Raw genomic sequence first — 10,735 nt, 5'->3', positions numbered from 1 at the left:
TGATCCTAAAACATTTAAAAAATCAGTTTCAGGGCACGACATCCTCACTCTATACTTATTATACAGTACACACGCAGCAATTTCATGTGTATCTCTTTTCATTCGTCACAGATACACAAACTTACAGTTTGATGTTGAAGGAGCCAAAGTATTTGCTGTGGGGCCAGCAACTGAGTCCGTTTCTTCCATAGTCCACTATGCAAGAAACCCATTAGAGCTGTGTGTCAGTTAGTTTGTGATGATTTGTAAGAGCACAGCTTTGTTTCAGGTTATGAACCATAGTGAGCCCAGTACAAACTAAACGAGACAATTGGTCACATTGCACTGAATTATCCAATATTTAGTTGATATTGAAAATAGCTGTGCAAGAACTTGTGTACTGCTGGACACTTTGTTGTTAGATTGGGGAAGATTCCTATGGACTGGCAGACTGGATGGTGATTTGCATATTTAAAGAAAAGCACCAGAGGGTGTGTGGCAAATATTGGCACATAATATGTTTCAGGTTATGTGGTTCAGTTGAACCACACCTTTAAGGTTTCAAAATTACCTTTCAATTATGTGAAGCATGTGGGTCAACTGCTCCCTTCATTGCTGCTCTGGATTTAAAGGACCTAGTTAGGCTGTTTTGGCAATGGGGCTTTCCAGGATGTCTGAAACACTTCAGATGAGCAAATGCATGGATGGATGGATGTCTTGTCTTTATACTCATTGATAATGTAAGACCTTCACCCAAAATAATATTCAGAGCCAGAGGTTGAACACTACAGCAAGAGTTCTGTAAATAACTTAACAGCTAACCTTTTTATTCATGAAAATAAAACTATTTGATAATGTTTTATGAATAAAAGCTTTTTCTATTAGTGCTTTTTAAAAAATAGAACATTTTTACTAATACAGAAAAATATGACAATGAAAGAAAGGGAAGTTTATTAATATTCCACCTTCTCATGTCTGGGACGTTCAAACTGTGTTCTGTCCCTGTTAAGAGGACGAAGAAAAGCAAAATTCTATTTCCCATTTTCACTTTGCTTTGTGATTTGTGTTGTGTTGTGATGGATGAAACACACTCTGGCATTATTTTATTCTACCAAACAATCAGTGGATGCAGAAGCAAAACATTTGCTGCTTTTTGCTTCACAATGAGATTAAACAGTCGATATTTTTAAATTTCACTGGCGTGTTACAAGCTTCTAACAAAACTGACGTCTTAATGAAAAATGTTTGGTATTTTCTACAATACTTTACTGGAAATTCATACCAGGAACTAGAAAGCAGGAAAAAAGAAACACCACAATACTTGCAAAGACAAAAAATAGTTTGAGACCATATTAAGCTTTTAAAGTTCCAGCTATCAGAAGTGGTTTTGGCTGCAAACAATTCAATTCAACTTTATTTATTGTCTGAATTTAGAAGTAGGATATTGTAGAACATCCAGGTCTTTATGTCTTTTAGACATGCTTAAAGTTTGACTAATTGGTTAGTATCTTCTGGTTTCACAGATAAATAGAGCTGGGTATCATCTGCATAGAAGTGGAAGTTTATGGAATGTTTATAATAATTTTGCCTAAAGGTGACATGTACAGATTGAAAAGTATTGGTCCTAACACAGAGCCCTGTGGAAACAGCAGTCAGATAAGCCATTCTTCCAACACTGTTGGTTATTGAGATTTTAAAAAGATTACATGACATCAGAGCAGCACGACATTCAACATATGAATACTGGGTGTGATTCTTGTTGCTAATTGAATAAGCAAATTATAAGTCATGAGCCTTACTTCCTCTTTCAGAATGCATTGTTTTCAGTCAAACGAGGACATCGGGAGAGAAAGATTGGTTCTAAAACAAACTGCTGCTTTAGGTAAGAGCTGTTTCATACTCACTATATTATTCACTATTTTGTGAGATTGTTTTCAGACTGTTTGGAATAATGAGTCCAAATAAATCCTTCCAAATGTGTGTGAATGAACTTTGACTTTTTAAAACCGAAATAAAAGTTTGTAACATAGGTGGACTGCAGGGGTAAACAGTTGTAAAGTGGTGCATTGATTTGCATTTGACAATCTTTAGTCTTTTCACTGAATGCTTTTTTCTGGCAAACAGTTTAGATTATAATAATATAATGATTCATAATGTATAAATAATGAAACAAAATGACTTAGTGTTGCTCGTATCCTGAAGTGTATTTAGACTAAATATGACTACGTGGGCCAAAGCTAGTCCTGATCTTGGTATGTGTAGTCAGGGATGGTGAGTGTTTTTGTTTTCTGGCAGTAAAATATGTATTTTCTTCAATAGACTGCTCTTTTACAGTGTTTTTTTTTTTTTTTTTAAGTTTCCCATCTTCTGTTGTGTCCTGGAACACAATTCAACTCTTATGTCTCTTGTGCATGTCTGACACATATGTCTTTGAGGAGATGTTCAACAATTTGTTCAACAACTGTCTGTTAGCAAACTCATTCATAACCTAAATCTGTCACTCACACTAAACTTTGCTGAAACTAAATGGGTGAGAAAGGTGCTCCTAAGGTGTGTTTTATGAATAATTCAGGAATCATGCATCATACATGTTAGGATATGATCCTCCTGTATGTAACATTTGACTGAAGAATAGAAAATCTGTCATTTATGATCAAGAAAACAAAACTCTTCTAAAAGACGTTTTGAGGTTTTGCCTCCAAAGCATTTCTCACACAAAAGCAACCACACAAAAGCAGAAAAGTCAACTGGTTTACGGTGCAGTGTTCATAAATGTTTTATCTCAAAACAGTCAAGATGTACCCGTGCTGCTGGCTCGTCCTGGTCGCTCTGATCCCTGTGACCTTAGGCACCAACCCTGGAGTAAATGTCAAGCTAACACAGAAAGGCCTTGAATATGGTAACACTCGCTGCAAACTTTACTTCTATTAGGTGATAAATGGGTAATGTCATGGGCTCTATCATCAAGTTTAGTCTTGTTTTAGGCAGGCAACTGGGGTTGGCTTCAATCCAGCAGGAACTCAAAAGCATCAAAGTCCCGGATATTTCAGGGACAGAGCGTGTGTCTCCCATTGGAAAAGTCCAGTACAGCCTGTCAAAGTAAAGCAACGTCACTGTAAATTCTCTTCAAAGTGTTGCATATTTCAGGTGGTATAATTTTGTGTCTTTGTAAACGGGTATATTGATTCTTCTAGTTTGCAGATAGTGAATGTGGGATTTCCACAGTCTGCAGTGGATCTGGTGCCAGGTACTGGTGTGAGACTGTCTATCAGTAATGCTTTCATCAGTCTGCATGGGGACTGGAGGGTCAAGTACCTCGTAATAATGTGAGTGGCCAAAGATTTCTTCTTTGAGCTGTACCGTTGAGTGCATTTTGTGATATTTCTGCTGCAGCAGTGACTGCTCTCTATCAACAGAAAGGACAGCGGCTCTTTTGATCTGAATGTGAACGGACTCACTATCACCACAAGTATCGCCATCAGGAGTGATGAGACAGGCCGACCTGCAGTCACTAGTGTCGGCTGTGCAGCCAGTGTCGGCAGTGTCAGCATCAAGTTTCACGGTGGAGCCAGGTAAAACGAAGCTTTCTGCCTGCTACGTTTGTAATTATCTGACAGAATAGGAATTTCCAGTTTTACTTGTCATGCTGGACAGACTGCAAACTCTCCTATTTCTTGTATTTCCTGTTTGTTGCAGTTGGCTGTACAATCTGTTCACAAGCTTCATTGATAAGGCATTGCGTGGTGAATTAGCGAAACAGGTGAGAGGAAACCAGCCTTAAACTCTCTGTTTTTATCATCTGTCATATACACCTGAACTAGTTGGGGGCCAAACTCACAACAAATGCTCCTGGCACAAAATTAAAAAGTGGCATTTAATGGAAAATACAGATGGTGTCAGTGTCCAGTTTTGGGAGCAGTATATTTGCTTTTTCCAGTCAAAAATCACTGTTTGATATGACACAGAGTTTCTCTGTTCTTTATTGTTGCAGCTCTGCCCTCTGGTGAATAATGCAGTATCTAATTTGAACCCTCACTTAAAAACTCTCAATGGTAAAAAAAATCCTGTCACATAAATTATTAAGATGTTATAATTGTGCTGAACTTATAACTGATTTTCTACCATACTGCAGTTTTAGCCCAGGTGGACAAGTATGCAGAGATTGAATATTCAATGGTGTCCTCGCCCACAGTGTCATCGTCTTCTATAGACTTGAACTTAAAGGTAAAGAATTACATTTCAGAATCTAAAACGTAAGTATAAAGACACAGATGATTTCTTCCTTTATCGTCTCTTCTTCCACTGTTTAGGGTGAATTTTACAACATCGGGAAGCACCAGGAGCCTCCAGTCCCCCCCACACTCTTTTTCCTGCCGTCCCAGAACAACAACATGCTGTACATGGGTTTGTCTGCCTTCACCGCCAACTCTGCAGCCTTTGTCTATGATAAAGCTGAAATCTTTAATCTCTACATCACAGATGATATAGTGAGTCTCCTGCTCCTGGCTTATTCACTTTTCATGGGGTCACAATGGTCTAAAAACTCTCACTCTGTCACAACAGATCCCTCAAAGTTCTCCCATAAGACTCAACACTAAATCGTTTGGAATCTTCATCCCACAGGTGAAAACACACACCTCTGTTTTCATAATCAGAATGATTTCCTGTGGCGATTTGTCAGATATGTCATGGTATATTTTCAGATTGCCAAGCTCTACCCAGGCCTGATGATAAAACTGCTGGTGAAGACGGTGAAAACTCCTATCATCAGTTTTCAACCCAACAACATAACCATCCAGGCCACTGGCACAGTGACGGCCTACGCCATCCAACCCACCGCCATACTGTCCCCTCTTTTTGTCCTGAACTTAGTAGGTTACACAGATGAAACAATAACAAGCATTAGTGTGCTTTAGATTATAAGTAAACAAAAAAACTCAATTTTCACAACTTTGTTTACAGGGCACCAGTGTCAGCACCCAGATGTTTGTCACTGAAATGAGGCTGGCTGGAGCTGTCAGCCTTAACAAGTGAGTTACTAAAAAATCAACACTCGTTCTCAGAAGGGAAAAAATGGGGCCAAAAGGTCTTCGTAATGAACGTTGCAGTCTAATTTTGCCTCATTTGCACAGAATGGATCTGACCCTGGGGACAAGTTATGTTGGGGCGTTTCAGGTGAGAGCTGCATTTTAACATGAGTCATAGTGTCATTCACCAGCAGTACAAGTCTAACAATCTAACTCTAACCTACAGGTCAAATCCCTTGATAAGGTCCTCCGAACGGTGCTCGAACTGGTAGTGATACCCAAAGTGAATGGTGAGTTGCTGTATTTTCAGTGTTTTCTCAAAATGAAATAGGTGCCAGGCCATGTACTTGCTGCTGCACACAGAGTAAAGCCAAGTTTTGTTAACTTCTAGGGTCATTTTTTAGACCCTCATTTGAATTTCAAATCAAAGATCCGCAGCACAAAAACAGACTTCGCCCTTTTAATGTCATAGCCAAAAACCAGTGGGTTTACAGTCGCCATGCAGTGAGCTGATTTCTCAACTGTCAAATAAAGGACAATCTTATTATCTGTACTTAGGTTAGTGACATTATCCATCTATACGACTGTACATTTAGTGTTTTTAATGCTTCCAGAATCAGGTTAGGTCTTTTCAATGGATCACGCTGGTTTCTTTTGAATCTGTGTTATATCTTAAAACAGTCAGATGGCTTTTAACTATGTAGGTTGTGCTTTATGATTACATGTTGTAGTAACTTTTCTGCACATCAAATCCGATTTTTGTTTCTCTAAATGTGTTAATTTTGCTTCATAGCTCAACTTGCAAAGGGATACCCACTTCCTGCATTTGGGAAGATGAAACTTGTGAATACCCAGCTTCAGGTCCTAAAGGTCAGAGACATGGCATTTTCTATATTACTGCAGTGATTATTATAGTTTCTTTATGAGGGTTAATTCATGATCTAAAAGCTATTAATAACCATTAACTGTTTTTCTCCCCTAGGACTACATGCTGATTGGGACAGATGTTCAGTTCATGGCTTGAAATTTAATCCAGAAAATTCCCATGGTTTACTTTTGCACCAGGGGATGGAGCCATGAATGAGCACACAGAGCCATTATACAACTACTACAATTACCAGCTTGAGAAATAGTTTGCATCTTGATTTTGCTTTAAATTGTTACCCTTTTTGTATTTTTATGCATCATCTTAAATGATCAGCTTTTCTACATAGAAAATGCAAATGAGGGGCAGTGAGTTTTTCCCATCAGTGTCAGTGCAGTGCTGTCATAACACAGGATGTTTTGCAGAATGAGATTCACTGTTGTCGCCACAATCATCTCTTCCAAACTAACATGCTCCTTTCAAAGCCGATTACAGAGCTTTATGCTGACTTTACGCGGGTTCTTTCTCAACGTTTCTGTCTGTGTAACTCACCCAGCAAATCTACACTTGTGCTGATCAAGGGTGTTTGGGTTTTTTTTTTACTGCAGTTAAGGAAAAAAATGCTTTGACATCAATCACACACCACTCATTCAGACAAAAACCAATCTGTCACAGTACTGTGTATTAAATGATCCTAGAGGGTTTCAGTATCAGTTTAATACAAACATAAACACGTTTGGTGCTGACTGTTTAAATATCAATGCAGTTTTCATAGCTCAACACAATTGTCCAGTTTGTCTTCAAAAGTCCGATGAGAAGAAGGAAGTGTGGCAGTCTGTCTTTACAAACTAAAAGCCAATTTCCTGTGAAGTCACCTCTGTCTATCAATGGCAAGTTTCAATCATGCTGGTGTCTGACGCCACATGTTCATCAACCTGATGCCTAGACAGAGGCTTACAGTGTGCCACTGTGTCTCTCAGGGAGCTGTGACTCAGGGCTCGACCTCTCAGAGTCTGGGAGTTAGACGAAAATATCAATATTGAAAGACACAAAACCTCAAACATAAATGAAATGATACAGAAATATCTCAAAGGAGAATTTGATATTTGTAAAGCTACTGACTGATGAGTGTTAAATGGATTTTCCATATGGTAATCTTCATTTGTCCTATGATATTATAGTTAAAAGCCTTTTACATGATTCTATTAAAACATCTGAACTACTGGAATGGATTTTTATTTGAGCATGAGAATACAAACATTTCAATTTGAAACTGCTGAAAAACATACGTAAATGCACCCAATACTCGAGGTAATGATCATGGGTCAAATTTCTAATAGCCATATTAGCAACTTTCTCCTGAATTGGGTATGTGACATTTCATTTTTCCTACTGAGCCTCACCAGCTACAAATTATACAACGGAGCTTAACTGAAGGTATTGGCCATATCAGTCAGGCTTTATTTGAAAAGACATGCTGACTCTTTGTAGCTGCATCACCTCCATGAACTGAGCCCTACCTTTACGAGCACATAGTCTCCAGCATTAATAGGTCCAGTGTTGGATTCTGAAGTATGAACAGCATCATCCTCTTTGGGGAAAATCACTTTCATATTGCCATCAGTTCTCCCACACAGGTCCTTGGCAGATCTTTTACTTTCCTGCATAAAAATGGAAACTTGAGCTAAGCTGTGTTGCCTTGTGACAGGTTCAAGTCCCCTTAGTACACAGGTACAGGACTTCAACGTTTATCCATAATATGCAGAGTTATTAATTATAGTTTAGACTTAGAAACAATGAAGTCTTCCCTTCCCCTAAGAGAGTGTAAAGTTTATAAGCTGATGATTAACTTTCTTCCACCTTCAATAAATGTTAAAAGCACATATTCTGGAAAAATTACCAACTAGTGTTATGCCCTCTGCCCATCTTCTTTTCCTTTTCAGCTGTTCCCTTTCATGGGTCGCCACAGCAACACATCTAATATTATATATAAATAAATATTGAGTGATACAAAGCTATATCCCTGTTACTTTTATTATTAATTTAAAGAGTACATGGCATGGACAAGGCTAGAAAATAACCTGTGACACAGCTTTTACAGCTTTGGTCTAAATTGTGACTATAATGATGTTTGGCTCCACATGCATGAACAGGTAAGAAACTAAATTGTAATGGAAGCAGTAGCAGTTTGGAGAAATGAGATAAGCGACAATAGCAGTAAAAGAAAGTAATGCAACAGCAAGGGGGGACAAGCCAGTGTCTTCTTGTGCCAGTCCCAAGTCTGCATAAGTGCAGAGGGTTGTGTCAGGAAGGACATCCGACGTAAAACACATGCTAAATTAAATTGCGAATCATGACAATGACTTCCGTACCTGATCGGTCAGGGCCGGGGTTAACAACGACCGCCACCGCTGCTGTTGACCTACAGGGTACCGGTGGAAATTGGACTACTGTTGGTTGAAGTCAAAGAAGGAGAGGAGGAAGGTGTGTTCGTAGGCAGAGAGAGAAGAGGAAAGCTAAGAATGTAGGACTGACAGTAGGGACTTGTTGGGAATGTTGGGACTATGACAGTGAATGCTAGAGAGTTGATTGACATGATGCAGAGAATGAAGGTGGATATATTGTGTGTCCAGGAGACTAGGTGGAAAGGTAGCAAGGCTAGAAGCTAAGGAGCAGGGTTCAAGTTGTTCTACCATGGGTGGATGAAGTAGTAAAGAGAAGGTCACAGGGAGTGGCATTGTGTCTTTGTAGATTTAGAGAAAGCGTATGACAGGGTGCAGAGAGAGGAGCTGTGGTGTTGTATGAAAAAGTCTGGAGTGGCAGAGAAGTATGTTAGAGTGGTGCAGGACATTTATGAGAGCTGTAAGACCTTGGTGAGGTGTGCTATAGGTGTGACAGAGGAGTTCAAGGTGGAGGTGGGTCTGCATCAAGGATCAGCTCTGAGCTCCTTCTTGTTTGCTATGGTGATGGACAAGAGAGTGTGAAAAAGAGGTGAAGAGGTGAGTGCAAGCAGGTTGGAACGGGTGGAGAAAAGTGTCAGGTGTGTTGTGTGATAAAACAGTATCAGCAAGAATAAAAGGAAAGGTGTTCAAGACGGTGGTGAGACCAGAGATGTTGCTTGGCTTAGAGACAGTGGCACTGAAAAAAAGAAAGGAGGCAGAGCTGGAGGTAGCAGAGCTTAAGATGTTGAGGTTCTCTTTGGGAGTGACGAGGATGGACAGGATCAGGAATGAGGACCCATTTAGATGTTTCGGAGATAGAGTCAGAGAGGCCAGATTGAGGTGGTTTGGACATGTTCAGAGGAGAGACTATGAATATATTGGTAAAAGGATGCTGAGGTTGGAGCTGCCAGGCAGGAGGTCTAAAACTAAACTGGATGGATGATCATTATCTTTGACCTACAGTTGTGACTCAGATGTCTTTGCTGTGGGGCCCCTAACTTAAGTCCGTTTCTTCCATAGTCCACTATGCAAGAAACCCATTAGAGCTGTGCACTATGCACCATAGTGAGCCCAGTACAAACTAAACGAGACAATTGGTCACATTGCACTGTATGTACTAAATACTGTATCCAGTATTTAGTTGATATTGAAAATAGCTGTGCAAGAACTTGTGTACTGCTGAACGCTCTGGACACTTTGTTGTTAGATTGGAGAACATTCCTATGGACTGGCAGACTGGATGATGATTTGCAAATTTAAAGAGAAGGACCAGAGGGTGTGTGGCAAATAATATGTTTCAGGCTATGTGGTTCAGTTGAACCACACCTTTAAGCTTTCAAAATTACCTTTCAATTATGTAAAGCATCTGGGTCAACTGCTCCCTTCAGGTGACATGTTAGGCTGTTTTGGCAATGGTAAATGGTAAATGGTCTGCACTTATATAGTGCTTTTCTACCTATTTTTCCAGATATGCCCATGGGAAGAAACCACAACAATCTAGAGACACTATATATCTCATCTAGCCTGGAATGAGATATGTGCTGGGAAGAAGGATGTCTGAAACACTTCAGATGAGCAAATGCATGGATGGATGGATGTCTTGTCTTTATACTCATTGATAATGTAAGACCTTCACCCAAAATAATATTCAGAGCCAGAGGTTGCACACTAGAGCAAGAATTCTCTAAATAACTTAATAGCTAACCTTTTTATTCATGAAAATAAAACTATTTGATAATGTTTTTTGAATAAAAGCTTTTTCTATTTGTGTTTTTTTTTTTTTTCATTTTTACTAACACAGAAAAATATGACAATGAAAGAAAGAGCAGTTTATTATAATTCCACCTTCTCATGTCTGGGACGCTCAAACTGTGTTCTGTTCCTGTTAAGAGGAGAAAGAAAAGCAAAATTCTATTTCCCATTTTCACTTTGCTTTGTGATTTGTGTTGTGTTGTGATGGATGAAACACACTCTGGCATTATTTTATTCTACCACACAAGCAGTGGATGCAGAAGCAAAACATTTGCTGTATTTTGCTTCACTATCAGATTAAACAGTTGATACTTTTAAATTTCACTGGCGTGTTACAACCTTCTAACAAAACTGACATCTTAATGAACAATGTTTGGTATTTTCTACAATACTTTACTGGAAATTCATACCAGGAACTAGAAAGCAGGAAAAAAGAAACACCACAATACTTGCGAAGACAAAAAATAGTTTGAGACTATGTTAAGCTTTTAAAGTTCCAGCTATCAGAAGTGGTTTTGGCTGCCAACAATTCAATTCAATTCAATTCAACTTTATTTATATAGCGCCAGTTTACAACAAAGTCATCTCAAGGCACTTTACATAATAAAGTCCAGACTACACAAGTATGTAGAGGCAACCCAACAAATCCCCTTTGAAAAAACTCCCTTTAA

At 39.0% G+C, this 10,735-nt stretch overlaps 1 protein-coding gene across 1 annotated transcript; it reads left to right on the top strand.

Moving 5' to 3' along the window:
* The first annotated feature begins 1,751 nt into the window (after nucleotides 1-1,751).
* On the top strand, nucleotides 1,752-7,095 carry LOC137127787 (bactericidal permeability-increasing protein-like). The gene is made up of 16 exons (XM_067505194.1): nucleotides 1,752-1,861; nucleotides 2,771-2,878; nucleotides 2,964-3,078; nucleotides 3,174-3,305; nucleotides 3,396-3,551; nucleotides 3,676-3,739; nucleotides 3,971-4,031; nucleotides 4,112-4,203; nucleotides 4,290-4,466; nucleotides 4,543-4,602; nucleotides 4,683-4,850; nucleotides 4,942-5,009; nucleotides 5,112-5,154; nucleotides 5,233-5,296; nucleotides 5,800-5,876; nucleotides 5,989-7,095. Exons 1-16 carry the CDS (start codon nucleotides 1,768-1,770, stop codon nucleotides 6,028-6,030), a joined length of 1,521 nt encoding a protein of 506 aa, XP_067361295.1. The 5' UTR covers nucleotides 1,752-1,767; the 3' UTR covers nucleotides 6,031-7,095.
* Nucleotides 7,096-10,735: the final 3,640 nt, after the last annotated feature.

The sequence above is a fragment of the Channa argus genome, chromosome 5 (assembly GCF_033026475.1).
Source record: "Channa argus isolate prfri chromosome 5, Channa argus male v1.0, whole genome shotgun sequence".
Classification (NCBI taxonomy): domain Eukaryota; kingdom Metazoa; phylum Chordata; class Actinopteri; order Anabantiformes; family Channidae; genus Channa; species Channa argus.
The sequence above is the reverse complement of the archived record's forward strand: the minus strand, read 5'-3'. Positions and strand labels throughout refer to the sequence as shown.

What these genes read in the sequence shown, in the direction of transcription:
- LOC137127787 (XM_067505194.1), top strand. Translation starts at nt 1,768, where the DNA reads ATGAGCCTTACTTCCTCTTTCAGAATGCATTGTTTTCAGTCAAACGAG. An exon ending in TTGGAATCTTCATCCCACAG is followed by an intron (nt 4,603 to 4,682) that starts GTGAAAACACAC and finishes GTATATTTTCAG; the next exon opens with ATTGCCAAGCTCTACCCAGG. An exon ending in GTTATGTTGGGGCGTTTCAG is followed by an intron (nt 5,155 to 5,232) that starts GTGAGAGCTGCA and finishes TCTAACCTACAG; the next exon opens with GTCAAATCCCTTGATAAGGT.